Raw genomic sequence first — 24892 nt, 5'->3', positions numbered from 1 at the left:
AGGAAGGAGATCCATACCTCATACGAGAACACCCCGGAGATCAATGTCCTTCATCAACCGTTCATCGAGGTAAAAGGGAGTGCGTAATCTCCCTTTGGACATGGGATAATTGCGAGGTAGTGAGATTGGACCCCAATCTCTTTTCTGTTGAATGCATTGTACGAGGGGGAAACTCAATTTGTATGAGTTCCTTTGTCTTCTATATGATTCTTCATTGCTTTAATTGATGCTATTTATTTTTAATTTTGTGTATTGAACTAATCTTGTGGCTCTTGAATTGTTCGTGAGTTCCTATTGTGACACCCTTACTACCCCAACACATATAAATAAATCTTGTAATTAACTAAAGAATAAAATATTCAACAATGGTAAAAAAGGTTCACATAAAACCTTCATAAATAACTAAAATAATTAAAAATGAAATTTAGAAAGTAAAACTTGAGAGTTTACAAATTGTTTTCAAAAGAGAAGGTATAACTCTAAATAAATATAAAAATTTATCCTAGAATCCTCTGTCCCGATGTCATAATATCAGAGCACATCCATAACTCAATGGTTGGCATTCTAGATGCCACTAAAAGCCGGATCTTCCTCACCTAAAACATCCACAAATTATACGGTGAGAAAAGAAAACATCTATATGGAAAGCACACAAGAAAAAAAAACACAACATAATCCATCATAACTCCTTACTGAATGAAATATTCACAAGAATTTATATATATCATAATTTATCAATCATTCATCATCTTCACATCTCAATTACATCAATCCATCACAATCCACACAAATCTTACAATTAACACTATGCCAAGGCCACGCCACATCTGACACAAGTGATACGAGTTAATTGCCTCATTCATCCCACACCATGCCAGGGGCACGCTCATCCTCGTAGCATCACTTACCCAAGGTATAACACCCCAATTTTCAAAAAGGTTATTATTATTATTATTAGATGGTATTTGGTCATAATTATTTTAATAATTATAGAGGAATATTATTTTGTACGTTTCAAATAATTATTATTTTGGATAATTATTTTGTACGTATTAAATAAGTATTTTTATTAGCATTTTTAAATAAATATTTATATGTTTTAAGAGAAGGTTGATTTTATATGATATTTTGTTATTGAAATTATATTATTATATTTAGGGTCAGAAATATATTATTATTATAGAGAAAAAATATTTTATAATATACATGTATTTATTTTATTTAATTATTTTGAGGAAAATTAGAAGTGGGTTAGAAGAGAAGGAAAATGGGTTGGGTTGACCCAGTCCAATGGATTAATTTTAAGAAAGGAGTCGGGTGGTGTTAACCCTATCTGCCTCATTTGCGTTCTGAAGGGTTAGGGAAAAAAAGAGGAGAAACAAAGAGCTCTAAGGAAGAGTACTCAGGAACGATCTTAGATCACACCAAGACCATTCATCTTCTGCTCATCCAGGTACGGGGGAGATGGGTTTCTTCATATGTGAATATAGGGGTGTTCGGGTAGTGAGGGCAATCCCTAAGTCCCTCAAGGAACTCTATTTAAAATTCTGAACGATTCGATGTTCTAAATTCTTAATTCATTCGGAAGAACTTATTTCTTGAATTGTCTTTGAATTCCATTGGGGCTTTCTTGTTAATTCTTTATCCTTAAATTTGATGACTTGAATTTTATGTGTTAAGAAGAGTTTAGATTTTTTTTTGTAAAACCAATAGAAACCAATTTTTGAGGCTTGAGATGTGTATGGATTGATTTGGAACGTATGAAGAATATAAATGGAGTTAAACTGAACCAACGGGGTGTAGAAGTAGTGAAAATTGTAAAAACCTTGTTGAAACTCGTAAAACGCAGGTTTAATTTCACAGAGGAGAGTCTGGGCAGAGATTTGGGCGCTCAGCGCCAGTTTTGGGCATCGGGCGTCGGGACCCCGACATACGTTTGTAATTTTGCGATATCTTTCTGTGTAGTTATCCAAATTGAGTGCTGTTTGTTTTGTTAGAAACTAGACATCTGGGGCTATAATTTAGACACAAGAATCGTGTAAAAATATTAATATTTGATCAAGTTATTTGAGTTGCAATTTGAGCCTTCCAATCTGTGTGCGAACCACAACATCAATTTTTGTGAGCTCTGAATGGTAACCTAAACGACTTTATTAGGATTTGTGTTCTTCATGAAAGTTGTAGATATTGATGTTAGTATTCTAATGGAGTTGGGATCACTTAGAAAGGATATGTATATCTCGAGTTATGGTTAAATTATTAACTGAATGTCATAGATATTGTGATGTGTGTGAAGAATTATGTGAAATTTGTGGTCTATGATGTTGATAACTTAATGATAGGTACCTAGCATGTGAGGATGATATTGCATGGATTGTTATTGACATGTGATGATGTTATATAATGGAGATGCATTAATTATGAGTTACGTGGGATGCATGAGTTGCATGAGACTTATGAGTTGCGTGTGGTGCTTGAGAAGCCAGACGTGGCTATATTGCATTGGACCTTGGGCCCAGAGAGGGGTTGAGACAGGGGGGACCATGACGGGAGGCATTCCATGCGTGGGCCGTTGGGTGTTTAACTGCGCAACTCACTGGCCACAGAGGGTTTAACGGTGGGTGGACTGCCTTTGCACGGGCCGCTGGGTGTTTAACCGTGCAACATACCGGCCCTGGGAGGGTGTGAGAACGGTATGCCCGCATTGGCAACAACTAAGGGAATTGACGAGGTACGCCCATTGTGCGGAGTGCCAAGTTGAGACTCTTAGGAGAGGAGATGTGTATGAGCATATAGTGAGCATGTGTATGAAAGCTTGTATGATTGAAAAAAAATGATGTTTGGTAATTATATGAGATGTATTTGTTGTTTATAGTTAATGATGATATTTTGGTGCACGGTGTGGGGTGGGAATTGGGTAGCTTTATGTTCATATATGATGTTATCTATCTCTCACCGTCCTGTTTTTATGTGGTTTTCTTTTAGGTGAAGATGAAGGCACTCATAGTGTTGAGTTCTAAATGGAAAGGGTTCTGCTCTGATAGGATGTGACATTGGGGCATGAATTTAGGATGCTTTAGTTATGAATTGTTATTTGTCGTTTGAGGAGACTTATTTTTAGGAGTTTTATATTCACCTTATATTTGTAAATTCTGGATCCCTTTCATTTTTCTTTAGAGACCTTGATAATTTTCTTTTAAGAGTAAAAATTTATTATTATTATTATTATTATTTCTATTTATTTCAAGACTTGTGAACCTATGAGTTTTTATTAAAATATGTGGACCCTTCTTGATGTTATATTTATTGAATTATTCTTATTGTTGTTACTTATCTATTATGGGGTAGAAGGGTTTAGTGGTATCAGAGCAGGTCGATCCAATTGGCCGTGAGTTATGAGTCTACTATGCTTGTTTGGTAGATGAATGATGGAATATGTTTTGCTTTATGATGAGGATAATGATGATGATGATGATGTTTCCCTTGTGTTGTTAGTGTTGTGCTTACACTTATATTGTTTTCTCAGAATTTGGCTGAAAGACATGATATAGCTTAGTTGAGGCTATTCATGATTGCTTATTTGTTTTGATACTTCTTTCTTACGTAAGAAGTAGTGGTTGAGTGGTATCGCTCGTATTGCAAGCATATGTGCCAGTAGTAGTGGACGAAGCCTTGCTAATCAACTAGAAATTATTGGGACCTTAGATTTGGGTGAGACATTGATTTGTCGAGAGTTTACGGTTAATGGAGTTTCTAGAATCTATAGTTGTAGCGATTGAATCCAAGGAGGTTGTATATGAGAATTGGAGTTCTGGTATCCTTGATGAGAGATTGAAATGTTGGTAATTCCCTTGAGTGTTGGTGTTGGCATGTTTACCGTTTATGGTTTAGGTAGCATGTGAGTTTTATTTTCTAAGTCTGTTGTGCTAAATATGTGAGTTGTTTGGTTTAGGATTGTAGTGGGAAGCTTGAATATGAAGTTGAGGTGTGAGTTTGGAAGGGTTGATGTATTTTTGTGGCCTTAGATATATTGATATACTATTGCTGTTTGGTGTAGAGGATATTTTCGCTGCAGTTTTGTTGTGCCATTATGACTACCATATTGACAGATTTAGATTTTATGATCTTCATAAAAGTTGTAGCCTTAGACGTTATCTTTCCAATGGAATTGGAATCAGGTAAAACGGAGGTCTAGAACTCCAGTTATAGATACTTTGGTGATCAAAGGTCTAGCTGTAAGCGCCAAATATATCTGCTGCGGTTTTTGAAATTTTTAGCTAAATAGAGGATCTTTTAGAATTTTATGTCTTCATAAGAGTTTTAACTTATTCTCTTAGATTTCTTTTGAGATAGGTTTGAGATCATTTGGATGAGTATAACTCTCTAGGTATCATTTTCTTTGATCATTGTTGAAGGGATATGTATGGTGTCATGATATTTTTGAATCGTTAGACAATGCAAGGATAAAAATTGATTTTTGTCATGATTCTAAGATGTTAGGTGGATTGAGAGGTTGTTTAAGATTGTATGATGTTATGTGGTAAAGTTGATTCATGCTTTATGGTGTAAACGATGATTGATTCGTATATGCTTAGGGATAGTATATATGAAGATTTTAAAGTAGGTATTCTAATATGATTTGATATGCATGTATGTATATATGAGGATAGATGACTTTATGGATCAATTAGTGGATGTTTGTGTATTAATGAGATTGATCTTAGGATGTGATATCACCATATTAAGAGTTAAGTGTGAAGATATATCCAAGATAAATTTAGGATAGATTATCTAAGTATGATTTTTGACTGTATGAGATGAGTGTTCTAGGCCATGTAATTTTCTTGCAGAGGTATAACGTAGATCTATCTAAGATAGAAGTTGTGCTTAAGTGAGAGATACATGAGTCTATTAGCGAGGTTATGAGTTTCTTGGATTAGCTCATTGTTGTTGGATATTTATTGAGTAACTTTCTAAGATAACATTACCTTTGAACATATTGAGTAAGAAGAGTGTTATTTTTGTGTGAGATAGTAAGTGTGATAGTAGTTTCCAAATTCTTAAGGAAAGATCGACTAGTGCGCTAGTGTGAGCATTGGCCGATTTTAGTAAGCCTTTTGTGATATATAGTTATGCTTCTAAAGATATGTTTGGGAGGAGTATTGTGACAAGAAGGAAAGGTAGTAGGTTATGATTTTAGGCAATTGAAAATTCATGAGAGGAATTTTCTTATCTATGACCTTGAGTTAGTAGCTTTAATATTTATACTAAGATTTGGAGACATTATGTATATGATTCTAAGCTTGAAGTATTTTTTGATCGTTAGAGCCTTAATTATCTGTTGACTGAGTAGTTAATTATGTGACTAAAGAGATAGTTTAATTTCTAGAGGACTAATATTTCAAACTTAGTTGTTAATTGAGTAAAGCTATTGTGGTGACCGATGTTTTGTGTAGGAAACCTTTATATTTATCTTCTCTTATGATTAGAGAGATGAATCCTTTTGGCTCAAATTAGAGATTTAAGTTTGGCTTATAAGGTTACTCTTAGTAGTGTGAGACTAAGTATGACTTGAGTAACGAATGGATTGTTGAAGGAAATTGGAGAAGCACAATTTTGGTGACAAGATATGAGGCTATAGGATAAGGTGATGGATAAGAGTTTGACTTGGGTGTAGATGGAGTGGTGAAATTAGAGATCTGATATGTATACCTAGTGAACTTACGCTTAGGTGCTTAATCTTTAGAGATGATCATAGAAGTAAAACCAATGTTGTAGCAGATGCCTTGATTATGATAACCTCTGGTATATCGTTTATGATGATTTAAGGGTTGGATTTGATTGAAGAATTTAGAGACTTATGCTTTGTGTGTGAGATTATCCTTAGGAGCATTGAATTGATTATGTTGAAAGTGACTAGTGAATTAATGGATGAGATTAGAGAAGCCTAGGAGTTAGAGCCTTTCTTAGAGAACCAAGTGGAAAAGATTGGTAGGAGTGTAGATAATTTTTTTGAGTAGAATCGATGTTATTTTGAGGTGCAAGAACAAATTTGGCTGCTTAGTAACCTTCAATTAAGAAAGATGATTTTAGAGGAAGGACATTCATTTAGGAGCTACTGAGATGTATCGGGACCTTAGGAGGATGTATCAGAGTGGTGCAGCGGAAGCATGGTGGCCTAAGGTGAAGAGAGGAGTAGAGAAATTGTATGCTCGTGTTTAGTATGCAAGAAGTCTTTTGGAATTTTGTAGCACTTAGACGTCCCATTTTGGAACTGTAATGGTGAGTGAATAGACCTTAATTGTAGGTTTGTCTGAGATACTTAAGAGATCGATTCTATTTGTGTTTTAGTGAATTGACTCGCCAAGTTTACTTGTTTTACCTTTAGATATCCTTTGGTGAAATTGATAGAGTTGTACATCAATAAGGTAGTGAAGTTGCATAAGGATTAGAAAGTAAGAAGAGAGAAGTCTACCATTACAAAAATTTCGGGGACGAAATTTCTTAAAGGCGGGAAGTATTGTAACACCCCAATTTTCAAAAAGGTTATTATTATTATTATTAGATGGTATTTGGTCATAATTATTTTAATAATTATAGAGGAATATTATTTTGTACATTTTAAATAATTATTATTTTGGACAATTATTTTGTACGTATTAAATAAGTATTTTTATTAGCATTTTTAAATAAATATTTATATGTTTTAAGAGAATGTTGATTTTATATGATATTTTGTTATTGAAATTATATTATTATATTTAGGGTCAGAAATATATTATTATTATAGAGAAAAAATATTTTATAATATACATGTATTTATTTTATTTAATTATTTTGAGGAAAATTAGAAGTGGGTTAGAAGAGAAGGAAAATGGGTTGGGTTGACCCAGTCCAATGGATTAATTTTAAGAAAGGAGTCAGGTGTTAACCCTATCTGCCTCATTTGCGTTCTGAAGGGTTAGGGAAAAAAAGAGGAGAAACAAAGAGCTCTAAGGAAGAGTACTCAGGAACGATCTTAGATCACACCAAGACCATTCATCTTCTGCTCATCCAGGTACGGGGGAGATGGGTTTCTTCATATGTGAATATAGGGGTGTTCGGGTAGTGAGGGCAATCCCTAAGTCCCTCAAGGAACTCTATTTAAAATTCTGAACGATTCGATGTTCTAAATTCTTAATTCATTCGGAAGAACTTATTTCTTGAATTGTCTTTGAATTCCATTGGGGCTTTCTTGTTAATTCTTTATCCTTAAATTTGATGACTTGAATTTTATGTGTTAAGAAGAGTTTAGATTTTTTTTTGTAAAACCAATGGAAACCAATTTTTGAGGCTTGAGATGTGTATGGATTGATTTGGAACGTATGAAGAATATAAATGGAGTTAAACTGAACCAACGGGGTGTAGAAGTAGTGAAAATTGTAAAAACCTTGTTGAAACTCGTAAAACGCAGGTTTAATTTCACAGAGGGGAGTCTGGGCAGAGATTTGGGCGCTCAGCGCCAGTTTTGGGCGTCGGGCGTCGGGACCCCGACATACGTTTGTAATTTTGCGATATCTTTCTTTGTATTTATCCAAATTGAGTGCCGTTTGTTCTGTTAGAAACTAGACATCTGGGGCTACTATTTAGACACAAGAATCGTGTAAAAATATTAATATTTGATCAAGTTATGTGAGTTGCAATTTGAGCCTTCCAATCTGTGTGCGAACCACAACATCAATTTTTGTGAGCTCTGAATGGTAACCTAAACGACTTTATTAGGATTTTTGTTCTTCAGGAAAGTTGTAGATATTGATGTTAATATTCTAATGGAGTTGGGATCACTTAGAAAGGATATGTATATCTCGAGTTATGGTTAAATTATTAACTGAATATCATAGATATTGTGATGTGTGTGAAGAATTATGTGAAATTTGTGGTCTATGATGTTGATAACTTAATGATAGGTACCTAGCATGTGAGGATGATATTGCATGGATTGTTATTGACATGTGATGATGTTATATAATGGAGATGCATTAATTATGAGTTACGTGGGATGCATGAGTTGCATGAGACTTATGAGTTGCGTGTGGTGCTTGAGAAGCCAGACGTGGCTATATTGCATTGGACCCTGGGCCCAGAGAGGGGTTGAGACAGGGGGGACCATGACGGGAGGCATTCCATGCGTGGGTCGTTGGGTGTTTAACTGCGCAGCTCACTGGCCACAGAGGGTTTAACGGTGGGTGGATTGCCTTTGCACGGGCCGCTGGGTGTTTAACCGTGCAACATACCGGCCCTGGGAGGGTGTGAGAACGGTATGCCCGCATTGTTGTTACTTATCTATTATGGGGTAGAAGGGTGTCACACAAGGTTCGTCTCATCCCTGTTCATTAGTGTGAGGAACCACAGTCACATTCCAATCCACACAAGTCTTGCAATTAACCCTATGACAGGGCTGCCATATTTGACATAAGTGATGCGTGTTAATTGCCTCACTCATCCCACACTATGCCAGGGGCACGCTCGTCCTTGAAGCATCACTACTCAAGGTTCGTCTCATCCCTGGTCATTAGTGTGAGGTACCACAATCACAATCATAATCATATCCACACAACATCTCATCTCATATCTCAATTCCATATTACATACACAATTCCATATCACATACACAACAGATAAATCCAACAAAAATAAGGGTTTACACACCCCTAATGCAATTCACATCTAGATCATCAATTCTTATCAATTAACATAATAATAACATTCATAAATTAATAAAATAATCAATAGAATTATCAATTTAATATAATTTAACATAAACGGTAAAACCCACAATTATTCTAAAACCTAGCTCACATGCACTTTTCTACAATTTCGTTCTCTCTCCCAAATCGTTATTCTTACAAATTAAATATATATTTCTAATCCTCAACACATACAGAATCTAATGGTATCATTAATTCCTTAAACAGAAATAATCTAATTTTTCCAAAACCTAACTTACAGGCACTTTTCTATAATTTCGTTCTCTCTCCCAGAGCATCATTTTTACAAATAAATCATATATTCGTAATCCTAAATACATACAGAATCACATAAGACCAATAATTCTCCAAACAGAAATAATTATAAAATTACTCATAATCATAAGGGACTCTTCCTCTACCCAATTCCCTCATGTAACTCTACATATAAATAATCCCCTTTTCCCCCGTACCTGGATAAACAGCAGTTGAAACCAAAACAGAGATCTCTTGATCTCCTCGTCTAAGTGCCCCTCAATCTTCAGAGAGTGTAGAAAGGAAAGAAGAGAATGTAGAAGAAAGAAGTCAGAACTAAAAGAAGTCAAAACTGAAAAATATGATTTTAGGAGTGCGAGAGCACTCAATTTATAGGCATCAGGATTCGCGAAACGGCTCGTTTCAAATCCGGAACGGCCCGTTCTGAAATCTCACGTCATGTGTAAAATTCACATCCAGAACGGCCCCTTCTGGGGTTTGCATTAAAACTCTCAACGGTCATATTTTGAAACGGCCCGTTCTCAAATAAGGTTCAAAGGCCATTTCTGAAGTCCGGAACGGCCCGTTCCCAACTAAGAATCATAGACAAATTTTATGGTTTTGAACGGGCCGTTCCAAATCCGGAACGGCCCGTTCCGGCTCCCAAAAGTAGGTCTATTTAGTAATTTGGAATGGCCTGTTCCGTGCTACTAAACCACCTTAATTGGGCTCTTGACCTAGTGGAAATTGGGTTGTTACACCTATGGGAACCCTAAGAGAATGCATTTTTGGTGATTGAATGAAAAGTTTAATAACTATGTAATTATGTGCATTATATGTCATGTTTGAACAATACATATAATTTATTTCATGTAATTTAAATTGTTTGAGAACTTGTGAATGCATGTAGTTCCTATAAGTAACCATTGCTTATAGAGAAAAGTGAAGATTGATGTTATATGCTCGAATATATGAAATTAAGGTTGGATTTGAGTAATTGAGGGTATAATAAACTAATATTAGGCTTTAATTTATGTTTTTACCCATTGGAAATGAGAAGAGAGTTTGGGTATTAGTTGTGCCTTGTTCTGAATTCTTGTATGATTATACTTTGATATTGATGGGATTTCTTTGTGTGTGATTAATAAAATTGAGTTTTTGGTGTTGGGTTAGAAATTAGATATTTGGGCTATAGTTTAGACTCAAGAATCATCTAAAAATGTTAAGGAATGATCGAGTTATGTGAGTTAAAAGATGAACCTCATATTCTGTAGGCGAAATGTAACATGTGTATATTATAAGCCTTTAGAGTAGACATGAATGAAATAATTAGGATTTCTAATCTACATGAAAGTTGTATACTTGGATATAAGCTTTCAAATACCATTGGAATAACTTAAAAAGGAGGTCTAGAACTCGAGTTATGGTCAAGTTAGTGAGAGGAGGTCAGGCTGTCAGATTTAGGTTGAAATGTTGAGATTTTGTAATTTTTAAAAATAGTTGATGGTAGAACTAGCTCTTAATATAAGCATAGAAGTTGTACAAAATTGCCTTATATTTCAAGGAACATTAATATCAAATTGATACCATATGTATGTCTGTAGATAAGGTGTTTAGACAACACAATGTCATAGAAGATTAAGTTATGAAAATATAGTGTGTGAAAGACGATAATGAATAACTTTACTGTTTAGGTGTTTGATCTTATGAATAATTTGAGGTACCTATAACAATATTTAGGAAAGAGAAATCATGAAAGAGAATAATTGTGAATATTTATGATGTGATTTGATTGTTAATGACTTGAGGTGTATCGAGCTAATGTATGTAAATGTGTGTTTGAAATGTGAACTTATGACTTTTGTGTGATACAATGTATTATGTGTTGGTTATCTTGTCCAAGGAATGATTCTTGTACTAATTGTTTGAGATGATTGAATATGAAATGTGAAGTAATGACAATTGAATGTTGTAAATGAAATGTGTACAACAAATCATTAAATGATAAATTGTTTGAGTATTTATATCGATATCTTGATAAAGTGAATGAGGTTTTTCCTTTGTATATAGATGAGGCTATTGTGAAAGTAAATTGACATGCATTTATGATGCATATTATTATAATATGATAATGTTGTGAGTCCTGTTCGACATGCATCGTACGCTTAATTGAGACTTAGCCTTCGGGTGGTGGCCTTCTGTAACACCCCAGTTTTCAATAAAGTTGTTATTATTATTATAATAATAATAATTATTATTATATGATATTTGGTCATAATTATTTTAATAATTATAGAAGAATATTATTTTGTACGTTTTAAATAATTATTGTTTTGGACAATTATTTTGTACGTTTTAAATAAGTATTTTTTATTAGCATATTTAAATAAATATTTATATGTTTTAAGAGAAGGTTGATTTTATATGATATTTTGTTATTGAAATTATATTATTATATTTGGCTAAAACACTAATTTGGTCCCTTATAATAATTGTTTGTTTCAATTTAGTCCCACTTTTATTTTTGGTTTCAATTTGGTCCCAAAATAATTAATTGGTTTCAATTTGGTCCCTTAAAAATTAATTGGTTTCAATTTGGGACTTCCGTCCAAATTATTTAAACGGAGTTAACTTTTGTCCACGTGGATGCCATGTGGATGCCACGTGGATGACAATTTTTTTTAAAATACCTGGACCCAGAACGGCCCGTTCTGAAACCGGAACGGGCCGTTCTGGTTTCTTTTTTGGTGTATGAATTTTGCATTCAGAACGGCCCGTTCCAAATGCAAAATTAACACACAAAAAGTGAAACCAGAACGGCCCGTTCCGGTTTCAGAACGGGCCGTTCCGGTTTTAACTTTTTAAAAAAATATATAATATATTAATAATTTTACAAAATATATATTATTAATTATATTTTAATTATGTTGTTATATCTAATAAAATAAATATTTTAATAAAATAAGTAATTTTAAAATTTTTACCATAAAAAAATACTTTTCAAAATTATTACATTTTTTAATAAAATTAATAAAGAATATCATAACATTACGATTTTAGTTTCTCCCATTAAAAATTAATAATTTTAATATATATATATATATATATATATTGCGGAAAAATATAATGTATATTTCTCTGATTTGGGAAAAATACAAAAGTGGTATAAATAGAATACAAGGGAATAAATCTACACACTAATCTATCCCTAAAAATCTGGGAAATAATTCTCCCTATAAATGCTGTATCTAAATAATTAAAGGAGGGGAAATAAAATTGATCTTATTAACATTAAATCTTTACAAATCAGAATTGAATATTCTGATTGATATATGCTGATTTCCAACAGATTCTGATTGATATGTGCTGATATCCAACATATATATATAATGTTTTAAAATTAAACAATTATTTATCTATTCAAATTAACATATGTTATAATTTTTGATATTATATCAATAATATTATTAATATATTTATAGATAAACTAATATACTTTTACAAAAATATAAGTATATTAATTAGAAATATATATCTGATCTTATATATTTATATTTTTGTAAAAATATATTAATATATATTAATATATATTTATCAAATTATTAGTTTATTTATAAATATAGGAAAATTATTATTGATATTAATTTATTAATAATATTAAAATATTAATAATATATAAATTTTATTTATTTAGTAATAATAAATATATATCATTTGATACATTACAAAAAATTATAATATATGTTAATTTAAATAAGCAAACAATTATATAGTTTTAAAACATTATATATATATATTAAAATTTTAAAATTATTATATTTTTAATAAGAAAGAATAAAATTGCACAATCATGATATTTGAGAGATTAAAATTATTCAATTAAAAATGGTGAGACTAAAATTACACAATTATAATCTTTTAAAGACTGAAATTACTCAATTAAAACCTTAGGGATCAAAATTGCATAATTACCAAAAAATACAATGAAGGCACTATTCTCAGTTTTGGAACGGACCGTTCTGAAACCAGAACGGGCCATTCTGAAACCAGAACGCCCCGTTCTGATGCACTTTTTGTGTGTTAATTTTGCACCTGGAACGGGCCGTTCCGGATGCAAAACTAAACACCAAAAGTGCAACCAGAACGACCCGTTCCGGTTTCAGAACGGGCCGTTATGGGTCCAGGTGTTTTAAAAAAATTTGGCATCCATGTGGCATCCACGTATGCATCTACGTGGCATGCACGTGGTTAAAAGTTAACTCCGTTTAAATAATTTAGACGGAAGTCCCACATTGAAACCAATTAATTAATTTGGGACTAAATTGAAACCAATTAATTAGTTTGAGACCAAATTGAAACCAAAAATTAAAATGGGACTAAATTGAAACAAACAATTAATATAAGGGACCAAATTAGTGTTTTAGCCATTATATTTTGGGTCAGAAATATAATATTATTATAGAGGAAAAATATTTTATAATATACATGTATTTATTTTATTTAATTATTTTGAGGAAAAAGAGAAGTGGGTTAGAAGAGAAGGAAAATGGGTTGGGTTGACCCAGCCCAATGGATTAATTTTAAGGAGTCAGGTAGCGTTAACCCTATCTACCTCATTTGCGTTCTGAAGGGTTAGGAAAAAAAAACGAGAAACAAAGAGCTCTAAGGAAGAGTACTCAGGAACGAGCTTAGATCACACCTTTGTCTTCTGCTCATCCAGGTAAGGGGGGAGTGAGAAACCTCGCTCTGGGTGTGGGATTGTATGCTGGGTAGTGGGATTGGTCCCCAATCCTGTGTTTGCTATATTTTTATGTATGCTCATGTATGAGGGGTTTCTCCCAATTGTATCTGTTTTGCTTATTATTTTTCTTATATGCAATTAATTGTATGACTTGAGATCTCTATGGGTTCCTATGGGAAACCCTATGAGAAAACGGGCAAAATATGAATGTTTTCTATTTTGCCTTCTGATTACTTTGTTGTGTTCTTTGTTGGATGTGATGCATGAGTATGTGGTTAATTTTGAAAATAAATATGTTTTAATATGATCTAGAGTGCTTTATGGGTTCCTGCGGGAAACCCTATGAGAAATAGGCAAAATATGAAATATTTTCTGTTTTGATTTCTGATTTTTCTGTTATATTCCTTGTTTGATGAGATGTAAAAATATGTATTTAATTTTATAAATAAACGAGTTTTGATATAAATCAAAGTGCTCTGTGGAGGCTTTGTGAATATGATGATGTAAAGTGAAATGTGATTGAGACATGGGATATGAAATGTGATAATGAAATATGATGACGAAATGCGATGATGTGATATGACCATGGGAAATGATAATGTGATATGAGAATGCATAGAGTCGTGATTGACATGCATTATTTTCATAAGTGTTTTAAGGGTACGATATGGAATACACCGCCAGAGAAGGCCCCCTAGTGTAAAAGCTTTGGGGATTAGTCCTTGGGGATAGCTCGGTTTGGAAGTCCCAGTCTCGCCCATTGTGTGCATGGGATGTATCTTGCGCGGCTTAGCTATCCCGACGAGACTCTGGTAGTATATCCTTCTAGTGAGAGTGCGCAGAGGGTGTGACCCGGCATGTACTCCTAGACTACTCTTCGTGTATTGCTAGCGGCAATATGCCATGTGATGTTTTACTGGCGCCACATGCATGATAATATGTAGTCCGTGTCCATACTTATGCATTTTTAATGTTATGTGATAAAGTGATGGTTTATGTCTTGGATGAGTGTGATGTTATTATTAATTTATCTATGTTATACCTGTTTTGTTTGTGTTTGGCTATTCGGCGTACATTTCTACACTATGAGCCAGAGTGAGATGTTTCTCACTCCCTTTTCTCGTGTTGTTTTGCTGTGACTATTATACAGGTGATCATCAGTGTGAGGCTGAGGATGTTGGTGATGAAATTTAGGCTTCTATGTTGGGTTTTGCTCTGATAGGACATGTGACATCGGGACATAGATAGGATTAATTTAAGATGTTCTTATTAAATTATTTTGGAAAATTCAGTTTTATTTCTTTGTAATTTTACCGTCATGTTATTTGGATTAAGTTTATGAATGTGAACTCTTTACCCTTACGTAGTTGGAAATTTGATTTTTATTGATGTAAAATTATATATTTTTTTTATAATTACTGTATATGTATGTTGGGATAGAGGGTGTCACACCTTCAAGCAAAAAATGACAATCGTGAGCATTCGGGCAATAATTGACAATTGATTTTATTGGTGCTAAATGCATATGCATTATGAGGTCCATGTCAATTGAATCATATGTACATGTATACAAGTGAATTTATGTGATGAATTATATTGGTTATATGATTTATTTATTATTAGTTGAATTGTATTTTGTTGTATCAATATCTTTTTCTGTAATCTGTTATGATATATATTTTTACTTTTTTATTGTGTTTGGTTATCCAATTATATTCTACCTCGTGAGCCAGGTGAGATGTTTCTCACTCTCCTTGTTTTGTGTTATCTCTATTATATGTTCTTGTAAGTGATTTACATCATGAGGTTAAGGATGTTGTTGGTGTGACCTGGTCCTTGTAGTTGGGTTTCTGCTCTGATACGATGTGATATCGGGACGTAGAGAGAGATTATCTTCTTTTGTCAAGTTTTAAGATAATTGTTTGTTTTGTTGTAGTGGATTTAATTGAGATTTCAGTTGGTTTTGTTTGGTTAAAAATGTGATACCTTCTATGTTGAACACGTTAGATTTTATTTATGAAAGAGTCTTGTATTCAGTTTTATTTATTCGCGAGATAGAAGGTGTCACAAAAATGAAATCAAGAAATAGAAAATAGAAAATTTTAGCAGCTAAATCTTTGTCTACTTTTTTCCTTCATCGTCATTGCTGGCTATTTAGATTTTTTTTCAAAAAAATAAGACTCTCTTCTTTCATCTCACTCTACCTGAGTGCATGTTAATGAACATAATAATGCTTGAGTATTCCCTCTTATGTGAATTTATTAATTTTATTTTAAACTCTAAATTTTAATAATAACAATTTAAACTAATTATTTTTTATCATGCAAATTCAAAAAACACATGCACGAGTATTGAAAAATAGATTTGTTGACTTATTTAAATTTGCGTTTACTGGCTTATTTAACGTAGATAACGTAAGATAGGATATTAAATAGGCTAATAGGTCATACCATGCTTTTAAAAAAGTCAGGCTAGGCTTATAAAAAAAGTCTATGACAAATAATAGACCAAACTTGGGCTTTAATTTAATAAACTTGGTGTTTGCCTGCCTTGCTTGTCCTGGCCTTTTCTTATCCCCAATTTCATGTGCTTTTACGGTTTAGAATGACACGTAAGAAAATACCTAACCCTTATTTTTTTGTTTTTAATAAGCTTTTAGGTTAATTGGTCACATAGTCCAACCCAATAGTCTTTTTATCCTCTATAGCCTTTTTTATTTTATTTAATAAATATTTTAATTATGTTACTAACCCAATTAATTTAATTAATTACGTTAGAAACTATAATTATTTTATCAAGAAATATTTTATTTATTTTGTGAAAAATGGGATTTTACTTTTAGCAGGCATTTCAACATTATTTTTTAATTGAATTTTAAAAAAAAACTAATTTATTTTTCTCTATAATATTCTAAATCTTTAATAAAACCTCTCAAATAATATAATACAACAGTTATATAAATTGCATAATCATTCTAATAAATCAACTACGGATTGGTCAATAAAATTTAGAATACAAATTAGTTACCAACATTGTTGATTAATATTATGTGGACGTGATGAAACAGTAAAGTTCTAAATATGTACAAATTGTAGTCTTGTATGTTGCTAATTAACATTTTGTGCTTATTATCCACATGCTGGTGCATTGAAGTTCTTGGTATATACAAATATAAATGTGTAATCATTCTAATAAATCAACTACGAATTTTTCATTAAAATTTTATTAATGTTCTAGTAATTAGAATTAGAAATAGTTTCCCACACTAACATTTTAATATTTTATTGTCATATTGCAGATTGATATCATGTGTATGTGTTGGAACAATGAAACTATAGATATGTATAAATTCTTGTATTGTAAGTTTCTAATTAACAGTTTGTACTTGCTATCAACATGTTGGAGCATTGAAGCTCTTGGTATAGACAAATACAATTGAGTCAGGGTCTGCTTTGATTGGAGAAGAAGCATCAACCAACCGTGGTTTCATTTCTGGTATGTCTAGTGAATTTGTCAATTGTAGTGGAGTTCCATTCAATAATACCACATCACTTCGAATGTTTCCATCTTTGGGTGTCAGATGGTATTCTTCCCTAGTAGTCGTTGGTACTTTTCCTGGTATCGTCTCCAAGACGGGATCCAAATTCATGTCATCAACGAGGGATACATTGAAAGTAGTGGAATTGGACATGTTTATGAGTAGCACAGTGATTCCAGGCTGAGAGTAAGGAAAGCAACTAGTAGTGATTAATTAGAAAGAGAAATAAGATTAAGAACAAATGGCACACATTGTCTTTAGACGTTATAGAAACTTGTTTGATTTAATCTATATAATTACTTTTTCCCAAATAATTGTAACACTTTATGATATGCTAATTATTTTTCTATAGAATGGTGTTGTTAACCTCTATATGAATAGTTTTTTTTTGTGAAGACAAAATAAGGGGAGAAAAAAAAGAAAAAAAAAGACATTTTGAGATAAATGAGCTTACCCCTTTCTTTGAGCAATGAGCGTATGCACGCAAAAATGGTGATCCTTCGTGGGAAACCGAAAGCACTTTGCTTCCCATAAGTCGATGCCATAAAATCGCTCTAATTGATCAAAATACGTTTTGATTAGAATGACATGTGAATCCATAATTAAGTCTTGATCACTTAGGTTGTTTGATAAATTTTTGTAGAATATTAACTTAGAAATATAACAGATAAAGAATGTTGGTTGTGCATGCTAGGGTAAGTTTTAAATGAATTAGACATTCATTAGTAGCGAGTGCCTCTCCCACACAAATGAAACACGACTTACCCATAATAATCCGGGTTAGGAATGAAGCTTGTTGTGTTTAGCAAACCATAGTTTCCTCCAACTAGAGTTTGTCTACAATAAACCTTGTGGTTTAAGGTTGATGTCATGCCTAACTGGTCCAAGTACCTATTTATATTAAGTTAAGAGATCTTAACATATATAGTTGCGGAATTTTGAAAAAGAAACAAAAAAGAACTCAATTCATTGGCATATTAGACCAACCAAAACCCATTAACAAAAGTGTGAGACACATCTTTGCTATCACTGTTATAGGCTCCACCAGCTTCCCCAACCCATGGTGCTGCCCACGGTGTGAATTCCTTGACTGCTTGAGCAACATTTTTGAAAGTTTCAGCAACTTGACTCAAGAAATATGGGTCTTGAATCTTGTTGATAACATCATTGTCAACACCTTAATTTATTTGGAATAAATATTGTTAGAAGCAAAACAATCACTAAGAGCTAAGTAGTAAAGTGCATGCTATTGCTATTGACAAAAAATAAAAAACAATATAAATATATCTACATACACTCACACACACATACATACCGGCACCAAGGTTGTAAATGTGGTGGGTCACTCCATCAACCACGCCAGGCCCAACATTTAGTAAGAAGCTTTGAAACCATTCCTTACCATAGAAACCACCGGGGCCTAACACTTTAGGCCTTCTAGAAGCATTTGGGTATAGTAGATTAACTATACGTCTGAGCATAGTGATGTCTTTAGCATATTGAACACTGTCTACTCTGGCTCCTATCCCATCAGCACATAGCTCATTTCCTATTAAGCATCATAAATCATAATGCACATGGGATCAATCGGAGAAAATAAAAAAAATAACATACGTAGAGATATATATGCATGTAATTCAAATATCGAAGGTTGAATCAAAATTAATTGAAGATTTAATTTAGCTACCCAATTCATATGAATCTATTTTGTATCCTTTTGATATTGTGTACTTCATGAGACTTATGGCATTTTTTGGATTCCAGTTTCCAACCCAGTTCAACTTGTCTTGTATGGAATTTTTCTTTCCAGTGAGAGCATTCAACCCAAAAATTAATTTCACTCTGCAAAATACGCAAATAAAGAAAACAAAAAAAATGCATGTCAGAATTGAATGTAGCACGCTACTAACATATATCATAGTACCTCGTGCTGAAAAAATAATGGTAAAAACTAAACAAGTACCCAGTTTTGTTAAAAAACTCATGTACTTCATCCCATCTCATTTTGGGAAGGCATGCTGTGCTGAAACCAAAAAGACCACCTTCTCTCTTCTTGAAATGAGGGCATTTCTTTTACTTCCCAAATTGGTAAACAATCTGATCTTCCACTGAACCTCCTAATCTGATCCTCAGGGGATTAAATGCTGCAAAATTTTGGAATGATAGGTAATGTGAAATTCATAGACTAATATTGTCTACACATGATCATATAATATATACTATAGACATTTGACAATTAAAATGTCACATCTTGCCTCCACTGAACTAAAGAACGAGGATGACCAAAAATGATTGATACAAAAGCAAACAACCTAGAAGGGCCAACAATACTTTTTCTTGTAAGTTTTTTTTCTTTTTAAAATGATCATACGATTAGACCTGAGAAAAATAGAACCTACCCTTGATTGCATTTGATAGAACTTTGTTACTCAAGTCCTGCAAAAGTTGCAACAACAAACACATGGGAAACTAGTTATATTCTTTTTCTATTGAAATTATGTACGATGAAAATATACATGGTGCATTGGTGCCTAATGGTAAATACCAAATTCAGAATGCCCGTTTGTCCCCAGGGACAATCGTTGTAGTTGCACTTATTAGCAGGCCACCAGTCCAAAGTTGCACAAACAAAATTATTATCTGTCGTAGCAATGGATGTGACCCCATTCACTATGAGTTTCACATATTCTGCTGAAGATAAGGAAAATAATAAAAGAGTAGCATAACATAGAGTTATTTTCACATACATTATGAAAAGTGATTGAAAAGAAACTATGGAAAACCACACCAAGTCTTCAAGATTTATGCAAATTTTATATTCTTGCTACTTGCCAATATTAGTCGACCTAATTACTTCTTTTACGCAAGTTATTAGCTGTTTTTGCTTGTCTTCAATACTTTTAAGGATCATGTATCTAGTCATTAGTTTTTTAGAAATTCAATCATTTTGTTCTTTAATCTACCTGTATTTTTGTTTGCCACAGTATTCCCATATCAATTTTGTCTTTTACACGAAACCTTTTTCATTATCAAAAGTCAAATTTCAGTTTGACATATGTCACGTGAGACTTTATTGGCAAAAATTGTTGGCTAATAGTTGATTTTTTCAATAACAGTTTTTCTCATATATATGTTCTGGAATACTTTAGGATAAGCCCGATGAGTTACCTTCCTTAAAAAAATAGTCACTTAAAGAGTCAACTAATTTAAGGGTATTAATTTTTGTTACTAGCTTGCTTAATTATTACTATTTTTTGACACTGCTTAATTATTATGTTGACAAATTAAACTTGCTGCCTAAAATCAAATCATATATGAAATATGAATTTTAGGATAGTTGTTACAATAACATTAAAAAAACTCATCATACATACACATATAGTAATATGTGATTGAACACACAAGCATAAAAACTTTTAATTATTGCCTTATTAAATTTTAATTAAATTCGTTGTTCTCTCTTACAACACGTTTCTCTCAAAGAAATTAATTTCTATGTTGATGATGTAAATATTAGTTTTTACACCGTGACCCAACCCGCATTAGAATCATAAGTGGTATGTTGATTGACATGTATAATAATCAACCTAAAAGTCATATTTAATTTATCATCAATTCTAATTATTTGGCATTGTAATTTTCTTTTTCCATCAATTTGTTTCATACATTAAATAAAACAAATACTAACAAATGCTTTAGATATTGCAAAATGAAATAATTAAGAGCAAACACAAAATACTTGTGAGATGGGAATAAAATCATTGAAACCAATTATAAATAATTTTAGATATGTTTAAAAATTTTCACATTAGAACTACAATATAAACATTTTTCATATTAGGATATATTTTAATGATGAAATTTGAATGTTTAGAAAAGAAGTTTAGAAAATTGTCATTTATATATTATTTTATTTTCAAATTAAAATTAGTGTGCATATGATTTTTAAATTAGAATTGATTACAAGTTTTGATCTATAATAATTATATAAAAAAAACATTTATTATTCCCCCAAAGTGTATCATCTTTCCATTTCATTTTTTATTTATGGGTTGTCTCTCTATATTTTTAAATTTTGTACATATTTGCTGAGTTTTTAAATTGTACAACTATTTTTGTCACATTCCATTTCTTCTTTCTTATTATCCCATGTGTGGTAAACCATCTCTATTTTTATGTTGTTATCCTCATGATATATATAAACATGTGTTAGTATATAGGTGACTATAAAGATCCGGCCTTTACAATTTCTTATTCATTGTCTTGTTGTGTTATATTTAGATTGATCTTTTACACTTTTTGAATGCTGAAGAATTTTTGCTTTTGCACTCTTGACATTCTTTAGGATTATATTTCAGCTTTAGAGTTTCCTTTGAAGTCTTCTCCTAGATAGAGAGATTTGAGAATAAATAAAAGAATTTTCCTCAACATAAAAATGCATGAAGTCGGATAAATGAATTAAATAAATAAGATTAAACAAATAACAAAAAAATTAATGTCTAGTTCCTATTAGAAAAATACAATCACCGAGTCTAGGCACTTAACGGTTGAATTCACAGGGTGAATCGTAGGGGATTTCTCCATAGCAACTCCAACCTCCTTCAAGTTTCTTCCATGAAACCAAAAATCAAACATCAAGAAGATTGGGAGGGTGAGGCGTGCCACTCTCAAGGGAAAGATAAGCAAGAATGATGTTCTTACCATAAGGAGAATTTCAATGATGAAAGAAGTTAAGGAGAAATTTCCCTTTTAAATATTTAGTATTTTTATTCGTTGTGTTGTTATGTTATATTTAGATTGACCATTTGCACTTTTTGAATGGTGTATTAGTAGAAAATGAGGTGTAGAAGCAAACATGCAAAAAGCGTGACTAGTGTGTGGAACATGTGACTTGGTTGGCTTGTGTGAACTTATAAGAGAGACAATCCTACGAGGGAGTGGAGGTCCACTACTTGAAGAAAATTATCCACTCTCTCATGGCCCAAACACGCCCAATAGGCACATCTCTGAAACAATAGTTGAACCCCTTTTGAAATACTAAATACACTCCTAGAGGGAAAATCACAAGGAATTAAATTTAGAAACAATTTGATCCAAAAATAAAAGAAAATATATACAAACAAATATTTCCAAAGAGAAAATGGACTACTCAAAGTAACCGAAAGCTCAAAATGAGCTTGACCCTTCTTCCTTCAAGTATACCCCACTCTTCTTGGCTTCATTTGCATTTGAACCCTGGGCATAATTAAATCATTCCACTACAATTCAAATGTTTTACATTCTCGGTTGAAACTATAACACCCAAGTTTTCTAAAACTATTAATAGTATATTTTGATTAATTAAAGGATTTAATGAGATATTTTATAGGCTTTTAATAATTATGAGCATTTTAATTAAATAATAAATAATTGAAAATATTGTTTTGCATACTATTTATTAGAGAAATGTGTATGATATTTTGTAATAATAAGTATTTAGAGAAAAACTCGTTTTTGCTAAGAATATTGGTATATTTTATTTTAATTATAATGGTACGAGGAGAAATGTATTTATTTTATATATTATATATTTGTTAATTATTAATTATTATTTTTTGTTAGGGGTGTGCATAGTTGGGTTTTTTAAAAAAACCGCACCAAACTGCATTACACCATTTTAATAAAATAAACTGGTTTATAAATTATGTAAACCACTTTAATAAACCAGTTTAAAACTGAATTACTTTAATAAACAAGTTTATAATCGGTTTAAAACCAGTTTCATAATAAAACCAGTTTTTGAACCGGTTTGAAGAAATAAACCACAAACTATTACACACACATGAATTCCAGCCCGAAAGGCATACCTTTGGGAAGTTCACATCAAAAGCAGCCATAATAGCAATTGTGGATGAACAAACAAACGCTGCAGAGCTTGATAGTCCAGAACCTGTAAAAAAGATGCCCTTTTTCCTTTTAATTTAAAGCCATCAACAGACAAATTGTAATATCTAATAGAAAACCAGAGATAATGATCAACATTCACTTGGAGGTAAACTACAGATTGCATTATCAATTAATACTGAATTAAACAACAATTCTACACTCTTTCTTTTTCATCCAAAAAACAAAACCACTGTATCTATTATATTATTCAACGCTCCTTCATTCATACATAGCATATCGTTTCAAATTTTACAGTACAGATTGTAAATATATCATTAAAATAAAATTGCAAGCACTCTTTTTTATAAAGTAACCAGAACGCGCACTAGTCTAGGACCAGGACTAATAGTTTGAATGACCAATACTCTGCATCATCTTGGCAGCGTTAAGCAAGGTTCATTAAGGAGAACAAACACAAAGCACATACATCTAACTGAGCTAGCCATTATACCTCAGAATAAAACGAGGAAACGACAAGAGAAATATGAAATAAACTCACCCACAAATAAAATAATGGCCCCATTTGTGATTCTTCAAGTCGATTTCCTGCATGAAAAACACAGCCAATGAATATCAACAAAACAGAACAATTTTATTGACAAAAAATGAATAGCAAACAAACATTCTTAGAAGATATGTGTTATTAATACATCAATTTACACACCAATATTTTATATTTTTCTCTCTTTCTCTTGATCGTAAAATTTGTTATACGAATAAATAATAATAGTAACAATAATCCTCTTCTTAAAGCTGTTTTAAGCTTCACATTATTATACAGTGCTTGACCAAAAGGATTCGAGGATCCACCTGGAGAGGATCAGCATGATAAGTGCAAACAGAATATTTTCCACCATTCACGTTAGCGATCTTAAGAACCTTTTCAGACTCGTTTCTCCGAATGGCCATGATTGTGTCTTGCCGAATAGCCATAGGCAACACCGAATAACCTTCATAATCAATGTGCTCCACGATCAAGTTCACTCTCCCTGCACCGCAAAACACCTTACAACAATCACACATCCACACAATAGCATACACGTGCCGACAATAACACATTCAATTACTAGGTGAAATAGTTAATTCCGTTCGAAACCCGCATCAAACCCACTACCTCCACTGGCCATCTATCAAAAGCGTGGCTGAGCAATGAAATGTGGTTTATTTGTTGTGCGTATGCGAGATAGAGTGAGTGAGAGGGTTGTTCCGCTTTCCGGTTTTAGTGAACCAAAGCTTTTTAAAAAAATAAGTTCAATTTTTTAGTTTCATTTTAAAAATTAAAACCGGTTCAATTTATTATAATTGGTTCCGGTTTTTTTTAAATAGTTTGGTTTGGTTTTAAATTCAATGTGGTTTTTTTGGTTTTTTTGAACAGCCCTATTTTTTGTTATAATTATTTGGGTTGGGAGAAATATGTTTATTTGATATATTATTTATTTATAAGTGTTAATATTTGATGGAAAGGAAATGAGAACTATGGTTCAAGTATTTTTACTGAAGAGTTAAGTGTGAGTTAAGTTTGTAAAAAGTAGGTTATGAGAGTTATTTTATTTACGCTTTTCATTTTTCATATTATGCATATGCTCATAGGAAGGAGATCCATACCTCATACGAGAACACCCCGGAGATCAATGTCCTTCATCAACCGTTCATCGAGGTAAAGGGGAGTGCGTAATCTCCCTTTGGACATGGGATAATTGCGAGGTA

The 24892-nt window shown here is 32.3% G+C and overlaps 1 protein-coding gene across 1 annotated transcript; it reads right to left on the bottom strand.

Moving 5' to 3' along the window:
* Positions 1 to 17113: 17113 nt before the first annotated feature.
* Positions 17114 to 24312, bottom strand: LOC145953348 (heparanase-like protein 2). The gene is made up of 14 exons (XM_083067286.1): positions 24282 to 24312; positions 23965 to 24174; positions 23107 to 23189; positions 22443 to 22495; positions 21782 to 21869; positions 20429 to 20432; positions 19806 to 19951; positions 19660 to 19696; positions 19338 to 19404; positions 18948 to 19102; positions 18576 to 18809; positions 18248 to 18437; positions 18026 to 18151; positions 17114 to 17459 (listed from the first exon to the last, which is right to left on the bottom strand). Exons 1-14 carry the CDS (start codon positions 24310 to 24312, stop codon positions 17114 to 17116), a joined length of 1770 nt encoding a protein of 589 aa, XP_082923412.1.
* Positions 24313 to 24892: the final 580 nt, after the last annotated feature.

This window comes from Cajanus cajan, chromosome 11, assembly GCF_000230855.2.
Source record: "Cajanus cajan strain Asha chromosome 11, NIPB_CcT2T_4, whole genome shotgun sequence".
Lineage (NCBI taxonomy): Eukaryota > Viridiplantae > Streptophyta > Magnoliopsida > Fabales > Fabaceae > Cajanus > Cajanus cajan.
This window is presented reverse-complemented; position numbering and strand designations above follow the sequence as displayed.